We start from the raw sequence: 27864 nt of genomic DNA, 5'->3' as shown, positions 1-27864 counted from the left end.
AGAACGCCTTTGTTTGAGTCTCAAGCAAGTCTCAAGTTATATAACTCACTTTTAATAAAACTCCCTGACTGCTTTATATGCAGCCTTTTAGCTGCCCTGGTTTGAGGCTTTCTTTGAATAGGTGGCCTTGTATTTATGCTAAGTGTTTTGTCTTTGTCTTTCAGATCTTGACAGGATAATCACATTGATTTGTTTAATAAACACTGAGGCGCTCCTCCACAGGGCTGCCTGGGGCAGCCCTGGGAAAGCTTTGGTGGGGGCGGGGGTGGAGGGTGGGGAAGAGCCCCCACCAAGTCAAATTGGCCTCCTTCCCAAACCCATAGCCCTGAGAGAACCGGACAGTTTCCTTCTTGTGTATGGAGCAAATCCCAGTGACAAGCTGCGGTCATTTGCTACTTCTTGGAGTGGTGGACTCTGTTGCTCCATCTGCAGGGGCTCCCTTCCTCTAGCTGTATCATCCTTTAAGGTCTTCATAATACTTTTTGCTATTTGAAATGAGCTATTTACTAAGTTTTGTGTATAGTAAGTGCGGTGCTCCACCTTGCCCTGGAGAATGAGCTCCCGCTGGAGCCGGGAGCCCACAGGTGGGCACAGGTGCTCAATCATGCTGCCAGCAACCACTTACTGACCACCCGGTGTTCACTAGGCGCCGAGCATGCTGGGATAGACGTGTGCGTGAATTGGCGGGGGCAGGGGCAGGGCGGGGGAGAGCTTAGAGCTATGTTGGCAAAACTAGAAGTTTCCTCAAACCCTCATGTTTTCTCCTGCTAAGCATTTGGGAGGTTGCCATCCCCTGATTCACTACTTGATGTACTAGATCCTCGGATGGGGCAAGAGAATGCAGGAGATGAATAAACCTGTTCTCAAGGAATCCACTAGGCCAGTGTGCTGTGGGGGGCATCAGAACAGACATCGGTTCTATGGAAATGAGTAACTCTGACTACAGTGAGGTTGGTGTCTTCATGGGGTGATGCATTCAGTGTCATGGGAGTAATTGGAGGAGGAGGATAAGAGGGCTCCGGTTTTATAGAGTATGGGTACGACAAGGGCTTGACAGGAGAAGAGGGGGGAAGAGTGTTCAGGCACTAGGAACAGCATGTGTAAAAATACGGAGCCAAGAGAGGATTTACTGGTTGCCAGGACAGGAAGAAGTTGCTGGAGCTTTTTACGGGTGTGGGGAAGTAGGGGAGGCAGAAGAGGGAGAAGGCTTGGAGAAGCCATGGGGAATGAGGCTGGGAAGGTTAGCTAGGGCCAGGTTGTAGGAAGCCTGGCGGCCCCAGGGTCAAGTAAGAAAGAGAAGTAGTAAGTAGAGGAGCCCACAGAAATGTTGATCTCAGGCTTCCTGAGCTGGTTGAAAAGGACCTGAGTAGTCAAAAGGAGGCTTATTTACAAACCTCTGGGTCCTGGCTTGTTGCTGAAGCTCTGATTCTAGAAATTTGCAATAGCATTTGGACACATTCAGGGGGAGGGGCAGGTCTGGGGAGACCTTTTAAAGAAAAAGAATACCAAATTGGATTGCAAGAATGCTGGAGTACCCTCCCAGGGCCTTGGAATAACCTTGTACAAGGGGCACTCCGAAGCTCACCCTTGACCAGTTCAAAGTGAATCCATCTCTGGAAACTGAGTGGTGTTTATCTGAAATCCTGCAGGTCAGAAGTAAGGCCTGATCATATGATTTTTTATGATTAAATGATTTGATTTTTTATTTGATTTTATGATTTTTAAATAGCTGTGAAGCTATTTCCCTGGGAGAAAAGTCTTTTGCTATCAGGTCTTCCTTTGCTATCCACAAGTCTTGGTCCTGTGCCCTCTTTTCTACCTGCACCCTTTCCCTAAGTGACCAGCTTCTAGCACAATCCATGCTGTCTTCTGTGCTCTGGCCCCTCCCTGCTGTTCAGGCCACCTCTATCTCTCCCTGCTCTAGACACAGGGGCTCTCTGTCTGGTACTCAAATGTGTGAAGCTCCCTGCCATCTCAGCACCTTTGCCTCTGCCCATCTGGGGCCCCTCACGCTTCCTCTTCACTTTCAGGACACAGCCTCAATGGCCCCCTCTCAGGGAGGCTGTCTGTGGTCGTCCAACCTCATGAAACGTCCTAGTCACTCTATGGCAAGCTTTGCTTTCTTTTCTTCATAACACTTTTTTTTTTTTTTTTAAAGATTTTATTTATTTATTTGACAGAGAGAAATCACAAGCAGGCAGAGAGGCAGGCAGAGAGAGAGGAGGAAGCAGGCTCCCCGCTGAGCAGAAAGCCCGATGCGGGGCTCGAACCCAGGACCTGGGATCATGACCTGAGCCGAAGGCAGCGGCTTAACCCACTGAGCCACCCAGGCGCCCCTTCATAGCACTTTTTAACTAACCCAACTCATCCTATTTATTTATTTATTGTTAGTTTCAGGTGTGCAACATAGCGATTGCACAATTATCAATGCCACATTACTCAGTGCTCACCATGATAAGTATAGTCACCATCTGTCACCACATCATGTTATGACAATGTTATTGACTGTCGAAGTCGTCTTATTTTTCGTTTGGCCTTTTACTATCTGTGAAGATATCTCCCTACCACATAAGCTGCTTGAGTGCTGGGACCTTGTCTGTCTTACTCACTGTGCTATATCCTCAGCCCCTGGACACTTGACTTTAAAACAAGAGAGTCTACCAAGCATTCTTAACACAATTACAATCCTTTGCATTTGGGTAGCATTTTCTAGTTTCCAAAAACTTTTACATACCGTAGTCTCACTTTTACCTCAAAGCAACCCTATGACTTAAATAGGAAAGGGATTGTTATCTCATCTTAAACATGAGGTAATTGAAATTTAGATGGGTGGAATGACTTGTTAAAATTTTCCAGCTAATAAATGACAGCCCCAGTTCCCCTTCCAACCAGACCAACTCTCTTTACATTTTGGCTCATATTTTGCTAAGACTTGTTTCTTCTCCTGTTCCTCAGAGCTAGGGAATCCATCCACATAAAGATTGAGAAAGCACCTGTCCCCGTCCCTCTGAGAGGAAAGAAAAGGAGAGCTTGGCTTCCACGTAAAGATTTATGGCAGGCAGTCTAACCTTCACCTGTGGGCTGAGCAGAGCACGAGAATGATAATGATTTCCTTTGGACAATAACAACCCATTCCCTCTGTGCAGCAGAATTTTGTTACCCATCATGAAAATTGAAAGGGACTTGAATTTTCATTTTGATTTAATGTCGAAAGCATCAACTGTTGGGCAATTTCACATATTTTACCCTTAAAGGCAAACCTATTAGCTGGTGATTGAAGAATGAAAGCCAAACTTGCTATTTTTAAAAATAGAGGTATGACAAGTAATGTTTTTCTAAAATTGTCTAGAGAATCAGTAACAGAACAGGGAGTTCAGAAACTTGCAATTCCTGGTCCCAGTCAAAGACTGCTGGGAGTAAATTTCTACAAATCTTCTGGGTTCCAGTTCCCCATTAGTAGAGATCTTTAGGAAATGTTGATGTGTTTAAGATACTCAGTGTGACCCTTGTATAGATTTTTTTTACTGACAAATTATATAGAAATATGTGCAAATCACAAAGATCTCAGTGAATTTGCACAAAGTGAACACTCACTCATGTGATCACCTCCCAGATCAAGAAATAAATCATGATCAGCCCCCAGAGCCCTCCTTTTGCCTGTCATTTCAATAACTACCCTTCCTGAACAAAGTAATCACTATCTGGAGTTTTACCTTAATAGATCAGTTTTATCTGCTTTTGAACTTTATACAAATATAATTATATTGTATGTAGTTCTTTCTCTCTCTCTCTCTCTTTTTTTTTTTTGGTCTGCCTTTTTCTGCTCCACATTATGTTGGTAAGACTCATCCATATTGTTGGGTATAGTTGTGGTTTGTTGATTCCCATGGCTCTTCAGTAGCTTATAGCCTGAATATCCTACAGATCTGTTCTGCTACTGATGGCTGTTGGGTGGTTTCCAGTTTGGGGAATATTATGAATAGTGCAGCTATGACCATTTTTACATATGTCTTTTGGTGAATATATATGTGAGTTTGGTATAAATCCAGGAGTAGAATTTCTGGATCAAAGGGTATATTTATATTTACAGACACTGCCCAAGAATTTTCCCAAGTGGTTTTAGCATTTCTTCTTCCATCATTGATGTATGAGAGGCCCAGTTGCTCCACATTCTTTTTAACCCTTGACATTATCTACTTAACCCCTGACATCCATCTACTTGTTTTAGCTGTGCTGGACTGTGACCAATGATAGATTTTAATTTATTAAATTATACCAAATTAAATTAGTTATAACTTAACAAATGTATTTGTGGAATGGTACCTAAGAAACCCAAGATTAGGCAAAGATTAGATCTGTTTTGATGCTCAGTTATAGTCTTATGTTGTTCTCTGATTCCTTTGTATGTATAGCTTCAGCCTACCCAAAAAGATGGCAAGCTTCTTCAAGTCAAGAGCTTTGTCATAAACTTCTTTCACATTTGTTGTAGCCCTTAGTGCAGTGCTGGGCACAGAGTAGTTTTGATTGAATTCGGTTGAACTGGATAATGGAGACAAACCCACCAAGGTCTATGCAGTATTTCTCTGTTCCCAGTTCCTTGACTAATCACTGTTTTCAGGCACTTCCTAGGGTGATGAAAGGATCAGAGAGGAATTCTAGAAAATGCCCAATTCCTTGATGTTCTCCCAGAGCCTACATTCCAGGTGCCGAAACTCTTTAGGTAGAATGAGCCCTTCTGTTTTCAACAGGATTTTCCTGAGGCACGTACCTTAGGCCACCAGAAAGTAGAACAGACAGAAGACTCTCCTACCCTGCATTATCAGGAGGAAGCACTACCACACTTGAAGAGGGGCTTTGGACTCCAAATGTCTGATCTTATTATACCAGACTAATTTCCCTATGGCTGCAACCAGTTTGATAGAAATTTCTCCAAAGGCCACAATAATCTCTAGGATACTTAGTTTCCTGTTTTGCTGATTTTTTTTTATCTGTCTTAATTTTTAAGAACTATTTCTGTCATCTCATTAGCTAAATGGTCTGTACTCAATCGTCCATTTCAACATGTAGCCTTGTATCATGCTATGCACATTTTTGTTCATATTGAATGTTGGCTATTTCTGGACTGAGACCCTGCGATGTTAAGTTAGTACATTTTTACAGTTCTGATTTAGTTTGGAATTAGGCACTTACTGAACTATCCCTCCACTCCCATCCCTGGCTTTTCAGTTTTGGACACTGACATTCATTCAGTAAGGAAGATAGGTTTTAAGTGATGTGGGCATTAAGTGGGGATTAAAGGGGAAAAAAAGGACCTTGAGAAACATGTATAGAATGCTGACAAACAGAGCCAGGTTTCAGAGTCCATTTGGACCACCTGCTAGCAGACTTATCAAGATAAGAGCATGGTATTTGTGTATGTGTATGTGTATGTGTACCTGTGTATATGTCTGTGTGTCTGTGTGTAGGAGATGGCGCCCGGTGTGAGAAATCCCTGAGAAGAATATTGTGGTAAGATCCCAAAAGCATATCAGTTAGTAATTGTATACACTCACTAATGGAACAGGCTTGTTCTGCAAGTTGAAATCACCATCAGTAGGTAATCAGATCTAGTGCTCTCCAGCCTCCCCGACATGGTGATTGTTGTAGACTAGACCAGAACACAATAGCATGTTTGATTCTTTCCTCTTTCTCTTCTGTCAGGACTGGCCAGCTTCCCAAGATTTGTGGGGAGAGAGAGGAGGGCTATGAGGTTTGTTTTTTTTTTTAAGATTTTATTTATTTATTTGACAGAGAGAAAGATCACAAGTAGGCAGAGAGGCAGGCAGAGAGGTGGGGGGAAGCAGGCTCCCTGCTGAGCAGAGAGCCTGATGCGGGGCTCGATCCCAGGACCCTGAGATCATGACCTGAGCTGAAGGCAGAGGTTTAACCTACTGAGCCACCCAGACGCCCCGGCTATGAGTTTCAGAATGTTTTTCCTCGGGAGATGGGCCTCATGTCTCAGCCCTTCTTGGAGGTCGTATGTCTCCTGTCGTGCGTTACACACATATGTCTCTACCTTTATGTATGCATTTGCTTTTCAATCTCAGATTGAGCTGGCTATAACTCTTGGATTTATCAAATTCAGGCACATTGGGCAAGTCCACGTGTAGTTTTGAGTAGGTAACCAGGGGCCATAAACTTAGGATGAATAGAGCAGGCGGATGAATATGAAATGGAGTCTGTAGCAAGCTGGAGAATCTACTTCTCTCCCAAAGCCGGGGGGTGCGGGGGCGGGTGGCAGAGGGAAATCACTAGTCAGCTTCAGACAATGGTCACCATGTGACCCCCATGGTCAGATCTGATTTTTTGAGAAAAATCCAGAAATCCAGATTTTAAAATATGTAATATCTTGATTTTTAAATGTTTGCAATTTGGAAATTTTAAAATGACTTTATAGGCTAAATATGTGAGGATAAAATAAATCTGTAGGTCTCATTTGGTTCCCAACCCTGGGGCTCCAGGTTAAATTAACTTTCTGCAGAGAAAAATCCAACTTATTAAAGTTACTTTAAGTTATGGGAGACTATATTATAAGGATATGTGAGATAATAAGATTAATTGGATTTTCAGCCTCATATAAGGCCTCATAGAAACCAGAACCTCTATTAAACAACCAGGCCAAGGGATGAACAGGAGCAACATCTAACTGGTACTTACTGGGTTTGGGAAGGTCCTTTCTCACCATCAGTGGCACAACTTCTGCTTCTCCATTGGTGGTGTGTTTCAACATAAGCTGCTACAACTCAACATTAATTTTTCTGGCACTTGTAGAATTCTTGACTGGGTGTCAGGGCATCCAAACTTGCTCCTAGCCTTCCTTTCTTCAGTGTTACACCCAAATTTGGGGGTGGAGGGTGGAACAGTTGTTATCCTTGTGGCAAATGGATTGTTGGAGCAGGAGGAACAGCTGTTCTTCTCTAAGACAAATAATATGGCTGCCTCTCCATCAGCCATTCCTCCCTTCTTCTTAACTAATAATATCTCAACTTTGTTCAGATGTTAAGTTATAAGTTATGCTTATATCTGGTAAGCTATAAACACAACTTATGTGCTTCTGGGAAAGCTGGTTTCAGCCCAAAGCAGGGTGGATCTTGATTACATCGAACCAATCACAGCAAGGCCATTTTCCTTGTCAAAAATTAGTTGAGCAATTGGCATGAGTAGCAATTTTGAGCAGAGAGATTGCAAGAAAGTTTAAGGAAAACTTAAATTAAAATTAAAAAAAAAAAACTAAATTAAAATTGTCTCTGAAGAAAAGAGATCCAAGGCAGGAAATAGACCATCTTTTGTTCACACTGTTGCACTCTAAGGAGCACTTACAACTTTGGTGGCAGGTTTGCAACTGTAGAGGATAAATGTGTGGACAAAGGTCAACCTTTTGGTTGGAGGAAGGAAAAGCAGAGGAGGAAATAGAAAATTGGAAAACACAGTGCAACCAGTTGTCTTAATGATGTCATTGAACAGTGAGCTTATCAACCCTGAAACCATTTTACCCTTGAACTTACTGTTACAGGAGATACTACCTCCTCGTTTTTGTTGCTGATGTTCCTGGTTGGGTTTTCTGTTATTTTCAGCTAAAAGCATCCTAATGTATTATCAATTATTATTCCACTTCGAGTAATGAAATAGTCTAGGTTTCCCTTCAAGATTAGATTGTGTCCTCCAAAAAGGGTTTATAAGAAGCTGCGTATGAGTTTAAATTCAAATGTTGCCCTTTATGTTCCAGTCTATGTTGGAGGAAACTGCTGAAGACTTGCAGATGTGATCAGAGATCTCACTGGCAGGAGAGAAGAGGTATCTTGGCAACCGTGGTAGATTGGTAACTTGTGCCCAGTATCATATCCTAATACTCCATATACCCCACGTATGCTACCTGGGGAACCAGGCACAGTCTTAGATTTAAAATACTCATACTCATTGAACAGCAAAAGATCTAATTTTCCAAGGATCCATTGAGCTTACAAAGTTGTCTCTGGGCTGTGATCACTATCTACAAGCCCAGTATAGACCCCCTAAGGCACAAGTCTACCAGATCCCTGCCCCTCCCACAACAGATCCCACACTCATCCCAGGGTGTTTCCCCAACAGCACTCCCAAGTCTCTCCTCTACTGAGATACTTGATCCTGCTGTCCTTTATATTTCCCTCCCACTTTCGTTGTCTGTATGCTTCTCCCCTTCTCCGCAACCCAAGAGGGAATAGCGGGCCAGATTGCTTTCACAGATGCTGGGAGAAAATAGAAGAGGAACCAAGGTCATTTTATTCTTCATTTTCTTGCTGTGGGAATTGGGAGCACGATCTTTTGGTGAGCAGATGCAGATTCCCCAGGATCATATGTGACTTAAATACATTCCATTTACTCTCTTTTTTGGGGTTCCTGAATTTTTCAATTAGCAATAATCGCGCCTTGGATAAACCTCATTGGCTACGATACTGCCACTGCGCAAAGCTGGGGTTCCTGAATTTTTGATGCTGAATTTCTCTTTCTTCCTTTCTGACCCACAAAGGGCACTTCTTTGCTTGTCAGCCTTTTCTTACCATCCTAAGTTGAACAACTTCTTGGCTTCTTCTGCCCATTCTGCAACTTTGCACAACTAGTTCCTTTATCTCCAATATCTCTTTTCCTGTTTTTGTTTTGTTTTGTTTTGTTTTTTGTTTTCACCAGAGACCTGTTATTTTCCTTCCAGCCTTCCTGGAGCATTTATATGTACCTGTGGAATTTCAGCGGTTTCCTGGAGCTCAACTGTCTTAATTTTGGGAAGTTGCCAGGTCTTAGTCTGTGCATAGTATTTAACCTCATTCCCAGAATGGCCGCCAGCCCCTCGGTTCTCATATAAGCATAATGAAAAATGTTAAATTGCTCTGAAAATAGTTTTCCTTTTTAAAGTATTAGACTGAAAGATTGTGTGTTCTTCTCTACAACAGCAATGCTTCTGGTAAGATGCAACTTGCTTATCTTATCAAGAGCAAGTCCCCACCTACCATCATGATGATTCCCCTAGTGTTTCTTCATTGCATTTGACAAATCCTGTCACTCACCATCATTCAGGATGAACTAAAAGAAAACATGAATGTATGTGAGGACAGAGTTCCAATTTGGAATGTAGGGTGTTGTTGCTCTTGACCTTCAGATTTAAATATACCCATCTAAAAATCTAAAAATGCTCTTTTCCAGATGGACAGGCACGTTTTTGGTTCTACATACTTAAAATAAGAACAGGAAGAAAATATTGAACCCATGCTGAAATTCCCAAGTATTTTTTAACATCTGTTATAGGGCAATTCTGCATTCCTGAGCAAGGGCCAAAATATAGTTAGTGAAGACAATATTTCTCCTTCAAGTCCCTTTTGGCTTTGCTCCCATGTTTATCACCAGTGTGCGTTGTTTTGTGCTGGGTTGGTCAAATATCCAATGCCCTTGCAGGGAGGACAAGTAAGACTGGTGAGGCGTTGGGTGAGAAGTGAGTGGCAGAGGAGAGGCACAACATCTGGAAGGTGCTGCGGACTCTCGGTTAGAAGAGAGAGACCAGAAACAGAGGAACTGGCTTCATGAGACTTTGAGGCATTTCAAGCAAGAGGTGAGAGGAAGAAATTGCAACGTCTTTAAGAATCTTTAGGGTGCAGCTGGGTGGGTCAGTCAGTTAAGCATCAGCCTTTGGCTCAGGTCATGATCCCAGGGTCCTGGGATAGAGCCCTGCCTTAGGGTCCCTGCTCAGCAGCGATCCTTGTTCGTGCTCTTGCTCTCTCTTAAAGAATCTTTAGGCACAAGCAGAGCTGCTTGGAACAAAGTGTGGCAGGTCTGCTTGGAGGTTGATCTCACTGCCTCTGTATGGAATCTTCTCAGCTGTGGTGCCCGCTGGACCAGAGGCTCCAGGAGCATCAGCAGTCTGCCTGCTTGGCACAGATCTTAGCTCTCTCCATGGGCACTGTCAGCACCAGCAAGGAGATGGCTTTGTCTGTAAGAACTCGGAGGAAAGCAGATGCTGATGGGAGGGGTGCTGGAGGAGACGGTGCAGCTGGACAGAGAAGTACAGTTGAGCAGCAATACTTGCTCAAGAGGAAACCAACCAACCAGCCTATAAGTGATAGCGGTGTATTGCACCCCCTTCAGTTTTGTGGAAATGAAGGTGCATGACGGATAAATACATTTTCAAGTGATCCTGTCACAGAGTCAGAATTGCAATCTGGAGCCCATAACTGCTCCAGTTTCTGGCTATCTGCAGCAAGTGTGATTATTTCTAAGGATGAATTTCCATGGATATAAAATATGCACCACATGTTGTGCTGGGAGTGAGCATATCTTTAAGATGCTCCAGAGGCTTCTAGAATGGAGCAGAGAATGGGTATGAGATTAGGGCATCCTTGGCCTGGTGTAGTAGCCACAGAATAACAATGGCGAACACACAGCTCTTCTCCAGCAACAGGGGACTCTCCCTTGAAGCACTGAGGTCTGCATTTGAGAAGCCGGCCACACTGCATATACCGGAGCAGCAATCACGTTATCTTCTGAGAGCTACCGCTGATGTCACGTGGTAACAAGGAAGGGACTCGTGCTGGGGGATAGTCAGGCCAACCACTATTGGTATTGTACACCTAGAGTCCTCAAGCTGCTACAGGTAATCAGCTTAGTAGTTCTAAGTGTGCACTCCCGAGTTCTACTCGTGAGTTCAAAGCCCAGTTCCATTATCTTATAAACTGGGTAGCTTTGGGCAAATTATTTAATTACTCTTGGCTTCATGCTTCTTAGTGTAGAATGGGTATAGGAGTAGTACTCTGTTTTGGAGATATTATGAAGCTTAACTGAAAAAAAGTGATTTAAAAATATTTTTATGGTAACATGAATTACCAGACATATATTAGAACCTGATAGATATCGTTAATAAGTCTTGGTATATATAAGAACCTGATAGATATTGTTAATAAGTCTTGGTAGAAGATTTTAGGGATCTTCCCCTGTGATTTGTAAATCTGAGTCTGATATCTTAGGCTCCATTGTTTTCTACTCCCTCTTAGAACAATAGCTAAAGGAACAGGGCTGCGGACAGAGTGGGTGACCATCTGGCAAGGGGTGGGGGCCTGCCGTGTCCCAGGGCTCTTGTGTGGGGCATCGCTGGGCTTTGGTATGAGGCCGCTTGTCTAGTCTTGTCCCTGGGCACCTTCCACTCATCCATGCCATTGGAGTTGACCTGCCTGTACTTTGTTCTTGGTGTGTCCAGCACCCAGTGCTCTTTTTTGCTGATTCAGGTCACCTTGGTGTGGTATATCTGTCTGAGTTGCCTAAGTTACCTACAACCTTCATCTGATTCCTGGTTTAGGTTGAGCACTGTACTCCCAGGCATGCCCTCTTGGTTCCCAACTCAGCTACCTTCCCAGTACTTCAGGGGATATACGGTGACAACCAGGTCTCAACCAAGGGAAGCTCAGAGGGATGACCAAGGCTTATTGCCACGTAACACCCATGCACCATTGTTTTTAATCTGCAGTGAGCATTTTTTTTAAAGATTTTATTTATTATTTATTTGACAGAGAGAGATCACAAGCAGGCAGAAAGAGAGGAAGGGAAGCAGGCTCCCCACTGAGCAAAGAGCCGAATGCGATGCGGGGCTCTATCCCAGGATTCTGGGATCATGACCTGAGCTGAAGGCAGAGGCTTTAACCCACTGAGCCACCCCAGCACCCCTGCAGTGAGCATTTCTTAAAGGAGCAAGCCCACTCTGTGCAGCCCTTTCCTCCCCAAGTTCCAAATGGGGGAGGGTCCTGGGTCCCAAACCTCCTCTGCTTCTTGTAATCCCTTCAGTCTCTTTCACTTCAGCTTCCCGGATTCAAGCCCTGGAGGAGCAAACCAGAACGCAGGTACCCTTTGTCTCTCTGGTCCTGTGTTCTTAGACTCAGAGGTGATAGGAACGTGGGTGGGGGTGGGGGGGTGGAGGGGGGGGAAGCTCCAATAGTACATGGAGAGTAGAAGGAAAATAATGTTTGGGAAGTACAGAAAAAAATGTAGTCTGGGGTAAATCCGTCCAATCACTAGATGGGTACAATCATAAAAAGAAGATTTTGACCCCACCAGTAACTATTAGAACTGGAAATTCTCTCAGGGCACTTGGGTGCCTCAGTCACTTGGGCTTCAGACTCTTGGTATCTGCTCAGGTCATGACTTCAGGGTCGTGAGATGGAGCCCCACGTCAGGATCTGTGCTGGGAATGGAGCCTGCTTGAGATTCTCTCTCCTTCTGTCCCTACCCCCCTCAAAAAGAAAAAAAAAAAGAAAGGAAATAGAATTTCTCTCCTGTCAAAATCTACTGCAAAATGTGGCATATGCAACTATAAATGCCGCATACATTTTCAAGTCAGAGAATTTAAGATTAGTCACAGGAAAGATAACTTGATATGCCCTGGAATCTGACAGTCCTGCACAAAAGGCCAGATAGAGATCTCCCCAAATTTGACAATAATCCTCAAAATTTACATGACATCAATAAGAAAAATTAAAAGCTGATGGAGACTTTTTAAAACTCTCAATAAATAAATAAGAACTTTATTAACAATGCTGGAAGAAAAACTAAATTGTCTTTCCATTTTCTTTTTAGAAAATGCTGTCCCCTACACTGGTGTACTGTGAAGAGCCAATCAAAGACTGAACAGCCAAAACTTGAGAAAAATAGTTTGAGAAAGATATGCCATAAAGGGCATTAATAAAAATATTATTTTTCTGTATGTTGGTGGTATGTGTTAGCTTTACCAAATTTGTGATTTCTCATTCTAAATATATTTATTTAGTTTTTATATATATTTGATAAATATTTACCTTTACATCTCATTGCAGAAATTTTTTTTGAAAGAGGTTCCCCCAATTTGTGGATGCTTTAGGCCCTGCAAACCCTGGTTCTGCTCCTGATGGCTGCTGCACGGCCAGTAGTCTAATTTACAGTGACCACCAATGGATATTTGGGCTTGCCTATGGGAACCTGTCCTGTAAGCGGGTGCCACTTAACGTTTTTATTACTGTCAAATAAAACAAAATGACAACAACAAACAATTAAGATCCACTGTTCTACAGCAGAGGCAAACAAGGGGCTTTACAGGAGTGATTACCACCATCTCTAATTCAGTGTTTATGGTTGCTATGTACTTGTTTATTGTTTTGGCACGTATGTATTTTTATGCATTGTTATCATACCATGAATAGGCATTCTGGTTATCTGTTGTTATGTAACAAATTGCCCCCAAACATAATGCCTTACAGCAACAATGTTTCATTGTTTTTAGATAGCTCACCTTCTGGGAGGTGATCAGGACAAGCTTGAAAGATAAATATTTGCCAAAGTGATCAGGTGGCAGTGGCAGGAACTGCCGACATCTCAGCTCTAGCAAAGAACAGTTGTGGGAAATCGGAGGAGCTCAATTCTGAGCCCTTCTATGGGAAGACAGACCCTGAGAGTATGAGGGAGGGGAGAAGTGGCGGGGTGGGGGTGGGGTTGGGGAGGTGTTTTAGGTGAAGTGCAGATCTGTCAAAATATAATGATACGGGCGCCTGGGTGGCTCAGTGGGTTAAGCCGCTGCCTTTGGCTCAGGTCATGATCTCAGGGTCCTGGGATCGAGTCCCACATCGGGCTCTCTGCTCAGCGGGGAGCCTGCTTCCTCCTCTCTCTCTGCCTGCCTCTCCGTCTGCTTGTGATCTCTCTCTGTCAAATAAATTAAAAAAAAAAAAAAGAGGCCAGAGGGTCTTTAAAAAAAAAAAATAAATAATGATAGAGGGAGGAGTCAAGATGGCGGAGAAGTAGCAGGCTGAGACTACTTCAGGGAGCGGGAGATCAGCTAAATAGCTTATCTAAAGATTGCAAACACCTACAAATCCAACGGGAGATTGAAGAGAAGAAGAACAGCAATTCTAGAAACAGAAAATCAACCACTATCTGAAAGAAAATTAAAAAAAGTTCTCTATTGGATAAAAAAAGAATATAATGATAGAACTACTCTAGGAGGATTAAATAGGTCATAACAAGGACAATCAATTCTAAGGGCATTGTCAAGGTGGAGTGTTCTGGCTACCAACTAGCCAGTCGGATTTGGGGAGCTTGGAATTAAGCTTGGATGTGAGATAGAAAAGATTTGTCTGCTTTCCAGTTACAAATAAGAAGCTAAAATATGCGATTCCTTCTGGGACGCCTGGATTTCCCACTGACTTCAAAGACATTCCAGGATGTCAGGTGTATTCAGAAGGCTGTTTGGGGAGAAGCCCATTGTCTGCCCTGTACTCAGAGGAATGGAAAGCACACGGTGGTGTTTCCTTCAAGCCACAAGCACATCTTCTGTACCGTGATGGCTACATCCACTTCCTTGTTATTATTTTTGAAAAAAATTGTGATAGAATATGATAATCGTCCCTTAAGTGTTCCTGACAGTGTTCCTGTCTTTCGTACGCTGATCTTCATTTAAAAACCGGGCTCTGTCTACTTTTCCAAGTATTCTCAAGCAAGTTCAGTTCACGGATTTGGATTTTTGTTGCTTCTCCTGCTAACCTATCGTAGTGACTGCAAGACACCTAACAATTCTGTAGAAATCGGTCATTCCAGGAGCTGCCCCCGGCGCATTTAGGAGAGTGCTTGTCAGAATGCTCATGGGTACCCCCGTCCTGGACTTTGAGGGGTGTCTACCTCCACTCCAGAGACCTGAAACAGTCTCCTGGACATCCAGAAGCTGCTTCTAGCTACTTAGTGGTCTGTAGAAATGGCTTATGATGGTAGAGATTTCGGTGCCTCGCCTTAAGACCAGTGTGTAATCTGGAGATACATGGTTGAGAACACAGGCTCTGGAAGCAAAGAGAACTGCACTTAAACCTCAGCTCTTCAGCTCATTGTGTGGCTTTGAACAAATGATGTGACCTTTTATTTTTTTTAAAGATTTTATTTATTTATTTGACAGACAGAGATCACAAGTAGGCAGAGAGGCAGGCAGAGAGAGATGGAGAAGTGGGCTCCCTGCTGAGCAGAGAGCCTGATGTGGGGCTCGATCCCAAGACCCTGAGATCATGACCTGAGCCAAAGGCAGAGGCTTTAACCCACTTAGCCACCCAGGCACCCTGATGTGACCTTTGAAAACCTGGGTTTCTTTTGTCAAAAGCTGATGATGCCAATAATTCTTGTCTCATTGAGGTATTTTTAGATTAAGTGAAATTATGAATAGGTATTATTATTATTAATTGTATTTTTGCCTTTCAGTCTCTTCTTAGACTCAAAAGAGCTGCTTCAGTGGAACAATAATCAAGTTGGCTATCACTTTTTATGTGCCAGCCACTTGATCTGTATTACCTGTAATCATCATGACAAACATGCGAGGAAGAGAGCTTTGCGGTACAGCAGAGGAAACTGAGGGTCAGAGAGGTTAATTAACTTTCTCAAGGTCACCACACCAAGCGGCAGAGCTGGGGTCTGAACTCCAAAGTTGGGTGTTCTTTTTCACTAAGCCATAGTGATGCTAATGTATCCCAGTTCAAGTTATTCTCTCTCAGCATCAACATGGGTCAGAAGAGTCATTATTTCCCTCTTGCTCTAGAGAAAAATGGACACCTACAATTAAGCAGCAAGCCTGGGGCTGGGGTCTGGGGAGACTCATCCATCCACCGGGTTCCCTAGTTCTTCAAGCCTTTTTAGCTGCCAGCAATTCTCAGTAGGAGACAAACACGGCTGTGTTGGAGAAGCACGCACAGATGTCCAGGCCCTTGCAAGTACCAGCCTCAAGGAACCTTGATGTTTTGGTTTGATCTCCCTCAGGGAATATAACCAAACCACTCTGGCTCATCAGCTTTGGATATAAGTAAAATCTTCCTGCCAATCAGTAACCAAGAGTCCCTATTCTTATCCACATCTACTCAGGTCTCTCTCTTTTCCTGCAAAAAAGTCTCTGGCCTCTCCCTCAGGATGTTTAACCTCAAAGAAAGCTTCCTGGATGGCAAAGCAGCTTGCCAGCCACAGTCACCATGCAACTACTGGCATGAATTGGTGGCCATGAACTACCGCCCAGCCTGCGGAGTCCACCAAGGGATGTCAGCGATTGGGTCAAGTTCACTGGTTCCTAATGCCTCTGACGCTGCCAGATCCCAAGCCAGCTCTCTTGTCAGCTGGGCCCTGAAGCAACTCTGTGGGTAGGCAGAACTCACCATGGTCTCGGGGAAATGGTGCACTCATCTTCTGTCAGCGACCCTTGTACAAGAAAGTGCACATCTTCGCATGAAGGAGCGAAGTGCGTAAGCATGGCGTAGCTTAAACTACACTTCTAGAAAACACAACAAGGTCTCCAGAGATGCGGTTTGTCCCTAACATAGACTTTTTTATTCTCAGAGACTAAATCATCTCATTTTAGTCTCAGCCACGACCAACACCTTTTCTAGTGTAGTCACTACTTTATATTTGTTTACCTGGTCCCCTACCCTAACCTTGCTCCAACCGTCTGGTGTTTCCTAAACCAAGGGAAGAGTTTCCCATGGTGGATAGCCAAATCTCTACCTCCTACTGAGAGGAGCATTCTTTCCATCTTACACCATGTCCACGAAGGTTTAAAAGATCATAGGGTCTGTTTCAGTCAGTTCTCATTGACTTGGTACTTTGTGCTTTCCTTTCACAGAAAACTCAGCTAGAATCCCTGAGAAAGGAGAGGGATCGTTTTCTCTAGGAATCACTTTTTTTTTTTCTCTTTTTGCTTTCTTTTTTGTAAAATAAGGAATTGGCCCATCTTTTTTTTTTTTTTTTAAAGATTTTATTTATTTATTTGAGAGAGAGACAGTGAGAGCATGAGCTAGGAGAAGGTCAGAGAGAGAAGCAGACTCCCCGTGGAGCTGGGAGCCCCATGCGGGACTCGATCCCAGGACTCCAGGATCATGACCTGAGCCGAAGGCAGTCGTCCAACCAACTGAGCCACCCAGGCGTCCCAGGAATTGGTCCATCTTGATTCAGGTATAGTAAGCATAGATTGGGGAGGGAGTCTGGAGGAAGGGGGCAACATACACAGAACACCAAAAAGAGAAAAGTCTATTGAAAGAAAGGAAAGGAAAAGACGGAGACCGGACTGATAGAAATGGATTCCTTGGAACTGAAGTGAGAGAAAACCGTAAGGGCTCTATTACGTGATATTTCTGGAAAAACTTCTACACTAACTCGTAGAGGGTGAAATGACTTCTCAGGTTAACTTACAAGTCAGTAAGGACGTCAGTAGCTTTTTGGTTGACTATATTAATTTCAATTTAGCAAATGGTCTATGCTGTCCTACTTAATTTTTTTAAAGATTATTTATTTGACAGAGAGAGAGAGAGAGAGAGCACACAAGTAGGCAGAGAGGCAGGCAGAGGGGGTGGGGAAGCCGGCTCCCTGCTGAGCAGAGAACCCTATGCGGGACTTGATCCCAGGACCCTGAGATCATGACCTGAGCCGAAGGCAGAGGTTTAACCCTGAGGTTTAATCACTGAGCGACCCAGGCGCCCCTATGCTGTCCTACTTATAAACTGTTTATTTCTGTGTGTCTTGGCAATTTTTTTAGTGAGTAAACGACAGCGTATAAATCTTTGTGGAATAATCCTTTTAGAGCTTTTTTCTTTTTTCTTTTCTTTTCATCTCCCTTTGTAAATACTACATTCTTCAAGCCAATAATAAAATAGGCGATGTCCTGACAAAGCGGACTTTCCAAACTGCATGTCACTCAGACCTAAGGAGAATGCAACTGACAAGTTCATTAAGATCCTGCCATTACTGTGAAAGTGGAGGGAAGCGTTATCAGTCTTTGAATTGTGGTGGCGGTTCAAGTCCCAGAACTGGAATTAGAACCTTCAGACAACCTCAAATTGCTCAAAGAATATTGCCAAGAACATGGAAATGGTTATTCCCTTAGTTCTGTATGACAACTGGAACAAACTCTTGATTCAGGTTAAATATTTGGGTTGAGTCTGTGGCTTTTCTGTAAATCAGCTTTATTCTTCCTTTCTGACTTTTCAGGGAAATCAAGCAATTTCTAGAGGTTCTGTGAGAAGAAAGGAAAAGGGAGTAATTATTAAGAGGAGTAGAAGAAAGGGGGAAGCAAGTTCTTCAATTCCCCTAAAAGGATTCTGATGACATATTCACAACTAAACATCTGAATGCACGATTTCATACAGAATAGGTAATTATGCATGAAAGCAGAATCAGCTGGAAAATCCAGGCTGTATGGTTGGAGAATATGCTGAGAGTTTTCCTTCTCTTCTAGAGATAAAGAATAAACTGTGAAGAATATGGCAAGGTATTTTAGCAGTATTCTATATAAAAGGAACAAACTATGTATCAGAAATGGACTTGGAGAGACTTTGGGTCATTAGTTACTTTGTTTAAAAGTTTTCTATTATTGCTGACTTGTGCCAATATTTTCCAAGATTTCTTCCAGGAAGGAAGTCATAGACATTAGAATGTCCAACTAAAATCCTTCCTCCTGAAATTAAGGTCTCTTCTATCCTTGATCACAGAAATGTTTTAGAAGCCCAAATGAGCCTCTTGCAGAGTAATTTTTAAAATATTATGGGCAATTTTGTAGGACTACCGAAAATTTTGAGAGAATAAATATAAACCCCATATCATCCTATCAGTTTTTAACATACCTCCTTCCAGTTTTTTCTCTATGTCCACACGTCTTTACATAGTTGTAATTTTTTCCTGCTTGACATAAAATTTTTCTTCTACTGCTGAGTTGTCAGTGCTGATCATTTTTAATAATTGCATAATGATACATGAAGTGTAAGTTTTTTAAAAAAAATTTAAAAATATTTTATTTATTTGTCAGGAAGAGAGAGAGAGCACAAACAGGAGGAGCGGCGGGTAGAGAGAGAAGCAGTCTCCCTTCTGAGCAAGGAGCCCCATGCAGGACTTGGTCAGGACCCTGGGATCATGACCTGAGCTGAAGGCAGATGCTTAATGGACTGAGCCACCCAGGCATCTCATGAACTGTAAGTTGTTATTGGTGTTTGATCCAATCAAAGAGAGATGATGTTTTGTCCTTTAAAAGAAACAATTTAAATTTTTATTTTACATTTTTAAAATTATAAAACCCAAACAAATACATTTTGGAAATAATTTCAAAATTACAGAAAGTTTTCAAGAATAAGAATAAGCATCGACCACCTATATATTCTGTATCTAGACTCACTATTATTAATATTTTGCCGCATCTGCTTTGTCATTGCTTTCTTCTTTTCTGCCTTCTCTCTCTCTAATATTTTCTAAACCATATGAGGGAAAGTTTTATACACACTGGCCCTTTACTCTAAGATACTCCTATATGTATTTTTGTATAAATACGAATGTGCTTTTACAAATTTAATATTGATGTGATACTTCTATCTACCATCCATATTCCAATTTTGTAATTGACTCACTAGTGTCCTTTATTGCATTTCCCCCTCCAGTACAGGGTCCTGTCTAAGATCAGATCAATATCTGATCTAGTTAGTTGTCATGTCTCTTTAGCCTCCGTTAATAGTCTAGACTATTTTATAATAGCTAATAATCTAGAATAGTTTTGCAGTCATTCTTTGACTTTTGTGACATGGATGCTTTTGAAGAATATGTCCCCTCTTTTTTTTTTTTTTTAATAGAATATTTTTTTGTTCTAGGTTTGTCTTAGATTCCCTCATGGTTAGGTCCATTCCAGACTGGCATACTGCATAAGTGATACTGTGTTTCTTTTGGGGCATTATACCTTTTATACCTCTTTTTGGGGCACAAGATGTCCATCTGTGTCCTCATTGGTGATGTTAAATTTTGTTTTTTTCTTTTAAAGTAAGCTCTATACCCAATGTAGGGCTCGAATGACCCTGGGATCAAAAGTCACATGCTCTACCAGCTGAGCCAGTCAGGCACCTCTGGCGATGCTAATTTTAATCACCTACTCAAAGTGTTGTCTAATTTTGGTTTCTATTTTTCTCTTGCAATTAATAGGCAAACATGAAGAGAAACTTTAAGACATGCAAATATTTGACTCATCATCAAATCTTTGCCCCTAAACTTGGCACCCATGGATGATTCTTGTCTGACCCACTCTTTGCTACCATTGTTGCCAGTTGATGACTCTTCAACTCTAGCTAGCACTGTCTCCACATTTACCAGTCAACCACCAGCATCCTGCTGTCAGCAAGAGTCCTCCGTTCATCCATCCATCTATCATCTATTTACCCATCTAATCTATCATTGGTATAGACGCATAGATTCTTATTTTCCCTATTTTCTTTTTTTTTAAAGATTTTATTTATTTATTTGACAGACAGAGATCACAAGTAGGCAGAGAGAGAGAAGGAAGCAAGCTCCCCACTGAACAGAGAGCCCGATGCGGGACTCGATCCCAGGGCCCTGGGATCATGACCTGAGCCGAAGGCAGAGGCTTTAACCCACTGAGCCACCCAGGCGCCCCTTATTTTCCCTATTTTCTATAATTCAGTGTTGTCCTTAATTGTTTTAGTGCTCAAATTGTTTCAAATTTGGCCAGTGGGAGCCCCTTAGGTGTCTTTTTGACACGCCCCATCTTTTTTTTTTTTTTTTGAGTACCTCCATCTTCTGATATAAAAATCATGCTCATGGCTCATCTTGTCCTCCTCCCTGCTCCAGCTCTGAAACCAGTGGTTTCTCCATAGACTGCTGCTTCCTTTTCGTAGGGAATGGTATTTGAGGCCAAGATTGGGCACTAGGTATGATCATTGCTACCTGGGTATCTTTGCTTATAAGCCTTTTACGTGGATAAGAAAAGGAAATATATGCATATATATACATATATACATTGTACATATACATATGCAAGCATATGTACACTTGCAAACACATGTATATTTGTGCATGCTTTATAAATCTTCAGTCCATATCAGTAACTCCAATTTAATACATCCCATAGGATCCACCTTGCTTTTCCCTTTTCATTTTTTGTATGTTCCTACTTCCCCATTGAGAACCCTAGCTCTCAACAATATCAACACATTTACTCATCTATAACTCATATAAAATATATTTATTTACTCATATCTAATATGTATATATATAATGCAAATATACTTATATAGATTGGTCGTATATAATATATAACAATATTATATATATCATATAAATATATATACATGTACTTATCATTAATACGTCTAAAATAGATTCAGGATTGCTTTGCCCAGACCTCTACAAAAACAAGCCTACTAGAAAAGGTTCAGGATTCGTTTGCTGTTTTCCCCCATCCCAACCAGACTGAGAAATATTTATAGTCCAATTCTATGTTTGTAAATTTCTTGGATTAGTTGGCTCTTTTTTCCCCCTCTTCAGTGTGGCTATGTTATTCATTTAGATACTGTTATAATCATTTATTTGGTTTGCTTTTAGTTTTAGTAACTCCTTCCTGTCCTCGATTTAATTTTATGTTTTGATCATGTAGACCACATTTTCAAAAATCAACACTATATAAAACAGGATCCAGGAAAGTGTCACTCCATTCTGAATTCCTTCTTATTCCCTCTGCCACCCTCTCTTAGAGAGAGCTGTCGTTTTCTGTTTAACCTTTCTGAGTTTCCTTTTGGACAGATAAGTGGCTTTAGGCATGTTTTCTTATTTCTCCCTCTTACGCAAAAGTTAGCATACTACAGATGCTATTCTGCAGTTTGATTTTTCCACTTAAGAATATCTCTTGGGAATTACTCCCTACCAATTCAAAGAGATCTTTCTCTTCTCTCTTTACAGATGCAAATTGCCCCATCATGACTATTTACCATAGTTTATTTAACTGATCACCTATGCTTGGATGTCTTGTTTCTAATATTTTGCAACTGCAAATAATGCTGCAGTGAATAACCTTGTGCAAATGTTGTTGTTGTTGTTGTTGTTTTTGGTATTATTGGAGTTGTGCCTTCAGAGTTAATACCCAGAAGTGTGATTGGCAGGTCAAAGTGTAAATGCAGATGAAGTTTGTGGACAATGCCAAATTCCTCTCCATAGGGGTTACACGATTTTGCATTCTCAGTGAGAAAGCAATGTGTGAGTGCCTGTATTCCCTCATGTCCTTGCCAAAACAGTGCCATCATAAGCTTTTGAATTTTTGCCAAACTGATGGGTGAGAAATGGTGTCTCAATGTTATTTTAATTTGCGTTTTTTTAATTATGAGTGAAACTGAATATTTTCTCATATGTTTAAGGTTAATTTTTATTACACTTTTTTATGAATTGTCTGTTGACATCTTTTGCCCATTTATTAACAGGATTTAAACATGTTTAAAGTTGTTTATTTGGAAAAATTGTTTTTAATACAGTTTACACTAATCGAAGGTAGAATCCCAAAGTACCTGCTGTGGATAAGCTACGGCTTCTGCCCTCTAGGAACTCACAGTGTATATACTGAGCACTGTCATAGTGGGTCCAAACATAGACTCTGGAACCAGACTGCCTGCCTTCAAATGCCAGTCCTGCCACTTGGGCATGTGTGTGTGTGTTTTAAGATTTTATTTATTTATTTGAGAGAGAGGGAAAGCAGCAGAGGGAAAGAGAGAGAAGCAAGCTCCCCACTGAGCAGGGAGCGGGTGTGGGGCTTGATCCCAGGATCCAGGGATCATGATCTGAGCCCAAGGCAGATGCTTATCCAGCTGAGCCACCCAGGTGCCCCCATATAGGCATGTTTTAAACCACTTGGCGCTTTAGTGTTTCTAACTGTAAGATGAGAATATTAACAGCATTTACCTCTTAGGTTTGTTTTATGGATTAAATGACTTAACAATATGTAAAGCATATTTCGTAAATGTTATTTAACAATCAAGAAGAGGCTCTGAAATACACCGATTTGATCCCATAAGAATATTGTTATGTATAGTTATTAAAAATGAGGACCTGGAAGTTTAGAAACATTAGGTGCATCAGTGGTAGAACCAGAATTTTTTAAAACTAATCTCCACACTCAACATGGGGCTTGAACTCAAGATCCAAGGTTAAGAGTCACATGCTCTGCCACTGAGCCAGTCAGGTGCCCCTGAATAAGATGGATCCTTGAGCACCTGAAGCACACCTTCTTGTGCTGGAGGGGTCTGTATGGGCTGTAGAAAGGAAAAAAACCAAACAACTAAGTAAACCAATTTTGCCTGTCATGTTATTTGTTGCTCAGCACACATGACAGTGCCAAAAATTCATTTGTTAAATGAAAAAAAAAATGAGGAATAAGGGACAGAGTAGTGAAAAATGAAGCTTGATACATAGGTGGGGCCCAAATAGTGAAAGACCTTGTCAACCACTCAGAAGGGTTTGGACTTGATCCTGAGCAGAGAAATCCCATTGACCGATCTGCACTGAAGAAAACTTAAGCTAGTGGCTGGGTGAAGGACCCGCAGGAGAAGGGCCCACACAATATTACCTCAGTGTAGTGGGAAATGATGGTGCCGAATCAAGAAGGAGGCTGAGAGGATGGAGAGGAGGTGACCTGCACAGAGATTCAGAAATCAGAATCAGCTCGGGGTGCCTGGGTGGCTCAGTGGGTTAAAGCCTCTGCCTTTGGCTCAGGTCACGATCTCAGAGTCCTGGGATCGAGCCCCACATCGGGATCTCTGCTCAGCTGGGAGCCTGCTTCCCCCTCTCTCAGCCTGTTTCTCTGCCTACTTGTGATCTCTGTCAAATAAATAAAATCTTTATTAAAAAAAAAAAAGAAATCAGAACCAGCTTAACACAGACTTGTTTGGTGCAGAGGGCAGGAGAGAGGAGGGAAAAGTCTGAGGTAACACTGAGGCTTCACTGCGCTGAGTAACTGAAGAGGGATAGCTGACTGGGAAAAATGAAGAAAGGACTTCTTGACACACACAGATTTGGGGCAACTGTGGGATAATGCTCAATCTCTTGACTATACTTGCATTTGGCTTCTCTATACCCCTTAAAGTCAGGAGCTGTGTGGCCCTGTTCAGGGCACTGTAGTAGCAGCTTAGGAAACAATTAGTGTCTCATAGTGGAAAAGAAAGCGGTTAGGTCAATAGAAGAGGAGGGGTGTAGCCTTAGGTCTCTGGGGGTCCATGATGGGGTGCACTGAGTACTAAGTTAACTGCTAGCTCTCACTGAAACGTTATTCTTTGACGGCAAAAATACTCATTTTTGCATCTTCTTGCCCACGATGATGCCTTGCGTAAAGCAGATTGTGGGCAACATTAAATAGATGCCACATAGGGAGATTATGAAAGGAAATCCATCATCAAGCCAGGCTTATGGCTGGGAGCTTAGGGGCACTGAACCAGGAGGCAGGGAGTAGGAAGTCCAGGAGGAGCTCCAAATCCCTTTCCATAAAGACAGAAAACAGATGAATAAACTAACAGCCCAGTGGAAACCCTGATACAATGGCATGTGGAAGCTTCTAGGACACCAGTGCTTTTCTAGAGATTAAGCAGGAGGAAAGGCCCTGATTTTTAGACTTGTGAGAAGACCTGGACAAGACAACAGTTTGGACAACTGGATACCTATCTTTACCAAGAAAAGGACTTTTTAATGCATTGGTGATGTGGTAAAAAATCCAAAAGAAAAGAGACCGCATTTCACAAAAGCTTCCACAGGCTGGTATTAATTTTAAAAAGTGACTTAACTTTCTACAGGATATCACTGGATTCTCACAAGAGGGTTCATCATAGTAAAGGACCTGCTACAATTCATTATCTGATGACAGTGCTTTCTGACTTGTCCCTGCAGGTACCGGGATCAGGAAAGGGTATGCAGAGTCAGGAAGATAGGTGGAGGGTCTCCTAAGCAGATGGGAACTATTGCAAACAAACCATAGGATGGTCTCCGGAGGGGAAGCAACATTAGGGACTTGAATGAGGAAAGATCAAAAGGAAAAGCAGAGCAATAGCTTGGGAGAGGGGACGGAGAGGGAGAGGGAGAACAGCTGTGGAGGAGAAAGTGGAGGATAAAAAAGAGAAAGAAAGGCGTGCGAAAGCAACCGCGTGTGCAGGGCACAAGTTAACGATTACGAAGAAGAGCAGTAAAAAGAATTGGGTTACTGAACGGGGAAGGAGGGACCTGGTTCTCTGGAGATCCCTTCTGCGTTTACACGGACCAGCCCAGCGCTAAGGGGGTGTGGTACTGAGCTCAGAGCCGTGTGGAGCGAGGCGATCGCGGTGGGGGCGCCGCCCAATCCCTTCTAGCAGTGGAAGGCCAGGGAAACCTAGCGACTGGCAGGCAGGCGGGCAGGGAGGCTGGCAGGGCGGAGGCGGAGCGAGGGCGCCGATGGGCGGGACGGCGGAGGGCGTGGGGAGGACAAGGCGACGCTGGCTACTGGCGGCGCTAGGACCCGCGGGCGTCCCGCCGGCTCCCGGGAGGTTGATAAAGCGGCGGCGGCGTTTGACGTCAGTGGGGAGTTAATTTTAAATCGGTACAAGATGGCGGAGGGGGACGAGGCAGCGCGGAGGCAGCAGCCGCACCAGGGGCTGCGGCGGCGGCGGGGGACCAGCGACCCAAGCACCGGGGTTAACCACGTCTCGTCCACGACCTTCCTAGGTACGCGCCGGCGGGGCGGAGGCCGCAGGGCCCGGGTGGGGACAAGGCGCGGGCCGCTCAGACCCGCGGGCACCGGCCGCAGGCGGCGGGGTCGTCGGCCCCGGCTGGTTTAGCTCTCCTCACGCCGCCTCGTCTGACGGCCGCCGGGCCTAGCCCCCGCCGCGCCCCGACCTTCCGCGGCGCGCGGCCTGAAAGGGCGGCCCTGGAGCAGCGGCTCCTGCTGCTGTCGGGTGAACGGGCTGCGAGCGCATCTGCGCCCGGCCCGGCCCCCTGCCCTCCCGCCGCGTGGCTGCCGTCGCGTCCGCCCCGACCTGAGGGGGCGGCCGTGAGCTGGGGCCGTAGACCTGGGGCGCGGGGAGGTCGGTGGCGCCGCGGCAGGGTGTTGGGAGAGTTCCGGACGCCGCAGGGCGATGTCTCCTGGCGGGCACTCTGCTCTCTGTCCTTCTGTCAGAAAGGGAGGTAAGGGTGGCCGGGGCTTTATGAACCCCACGGAGGAGGAGGACGCGGAGCGCGCGGGGGGAGCAGGCACCTCGCTGCCAGGTCGGAAAGCTCTCCAGACACCCTTCTAGGAGGGAATCGCAGTCCGCAGGCTAGGGCTGTGGCCCGGGGCTCGGGTTCTGGGGCTCCTCGGCCCCCAAACCTATTGGCGCGGGTTTCGCGTGGCTAGGATGCAAGTCCAGATTTAGTTGTTAAACTAGGGTTGCGAACAGTTAGTTTACTAGTCACTTAGACGGTATAGTAAGGCCCGATCAGACTCTCAAGTGTCTGGGGTGTGAAGTCACCTGATCCTTCGCTCCCCGGTTTTGCGGAATGTGAGCTGCTACTGTACGTGTACAAGGAGCGCCCCTGCCCTCTCCAAGACGCGTTTGCTTTGGCAGCGGAGTGTTGTGTGTCCCTCTCATAACACCCCTATTTTTAGGAGTTAAGCATTTGATCTTTCGCGCTGGTGTGAACTGAACGCATGTAATCCTGATTGAGAATTTTGATAGTACTTAAAGGCATAAAGTTTTTCAAAGGCTTATAAACAGTAAAAGCTTACGGTTAGGTAAGTACGGCCATGAAATACGTAAGAGTTTATAAACGACACTAAATGTGAATTTGTGGTCTTCAGATTCCTCTTTCCACAGTCTGATAAAGGTTTTGTGAGATGAAATGTGAAACATTTTGATAAGGTGTTATCCGTGAAGACTAACTTCAGTTAGAAAAGTTTATGTGAAATATATTTCATCATTCATGGTAACCTTTGGATGTGCTGAACATATGTCAGAGGTGATGACAGACTAGAGTTTTGATACAGGATAAAGAACAGGAAATAAAGCTTATTTTATTATTGCCTGCCAACAAAAGTACTTGACAGAACTGTTTGCATAGAAACACACACACACACACACACACACACACACCCCATACAACACAACACAACACACCACCAGAGAAGAGAGGTTTTGCCTTAGATCTCTTCTGGTTGGAATTCTCAAGTAATTAGTTTTGGAATGCTGATGGATTGATTTGGATCTTTTGGACCCTAGGGGTGTGTGTGTATTGTGTGTGTGTTTGCTCTTGAACTTACTTATATATATTTTAACGTAATCATTTTAGATGTAGTTTCAAAGTGGTTTTGTCTTGTATTTTTAAGATTTTATTTGTTTATTTGACAGAGATCGTAAGTAGACAGAGAGGCAGGCAGAGAGAGAGGGGGAAGCAGGCTCCCTGCTCCATCCCAGGACCCTGAGTTCATGACCCGAGCTGAAGGCAGAGGCTTAACCCACTGAGCCACCCAGGCACCCCTCAACGTGTTTTATATACTTGCCTTATTAGGAGAAGCATAACTTCATGATTTGATCATGGTTATGAACATCATTTTTATTTTGTGGTACATTGAGAAGAGATGTGATTCTTAAGAGTTGTTAAATAGGGCCCACCATTTATTAAACATTCTGTCTGCTACTCAGATTTTTGTGTGTTATGTTTTCCCCCCACTCTTGGAGGTAGCCCTTTCCTTGATAACCATACCTATCGAATGACTGCCTAAAACCTTTTCATTTGCTCTCTAGTCACTCAGTACAGCATTAAAATCCCAATAAAACTTCTTAAGATTTGTGTTTAGTCAGAGCAAACAGGCTGTGAATGAGTAGGAACTCAGCTATATTTGAGTGTGTATAAGAAACTCTTTGTCTCCCTCTGCTTTCTGAATAAGTAAACTTGAAGAATTGAGTTGGGGTGAGTCAGGTGCCATAGTAGTTTAGTCTTAGGAAGGTGCTTTGTGTCTCTTAAGAGAAATGCTTACTTTCTTTAGGAATGTAGGGTCTTTATAAAGCATTATGTAATCTTGTACTT

General features: G+C 43.3%; 1 protein-coding gene, 1 long non-coding RNA gene and 1 pseudogene across 4 annotated transcripts in view; 2 read left to right on the top strand and 1 right to left on the bottom strand.

The window, feature by feature from the left end:
- Positions 1-8368: 8368 nt before the first annotated feature.
- LOC125110105 (uncharacterized) lies at positions 8369-8489 on the bottom strand (annotated as a pseudogene).
- A 1790-nt stretch (positions 8490-10279) lies between these two features.
- On the top strand, positions 10280-13003 carry LOC125109705 (uncharacterized). The gene is made up of 3 exons (XR_007130345.1): positions 10280-10654; positions 12625-12759; positions 12861-13003. It is a non-coding gene; the product is annotated as an uncharacterized LOC125109705 (long non-coding RNA).
- A 12355-nt stretch (positions 13004-25358) lies between these two features.
- The window catches only part of ATL2 (atlastin GTPase 2), a 59315-nt gene continuing 56809 nt past the window's right edge, over positions 25359-27864 (top strand). The window contains exon 1 of one of the 3 annotated variants that reach the window (XM_047744718.1): positions 25359-25527. In XM_047744718.1, coding sequence (XP_047600674.1) covers positions 25410-25527 — 118 coding nt within the window. In that variant the 5' untranslated portion in view covers positions 25359-25409. The remainder of the gene's footprint in view (positions 25528-27864) is intronic. The other 2 variants (XM_047744716.1, XM_047744717.1) reach the window with 2 other exon arrangements.

Source organism: Lutra lutra, chromosome 9, assembly GCF_902655055.1.
Source record: "Lutra lutra chromosome 9, mLutLut1.2, whole genome shotgun sequence".
Lineage (NCBI taxonomy): Eukaryota > Metazoa > Chordata > Mammalia > Carnivora > Mustelidae > Lutra > Lutra lutra.
Note: the sequence above shows the minus strand (reverse complement) of the source record. Positions and strands in the feature narration are given on the sequence as shown.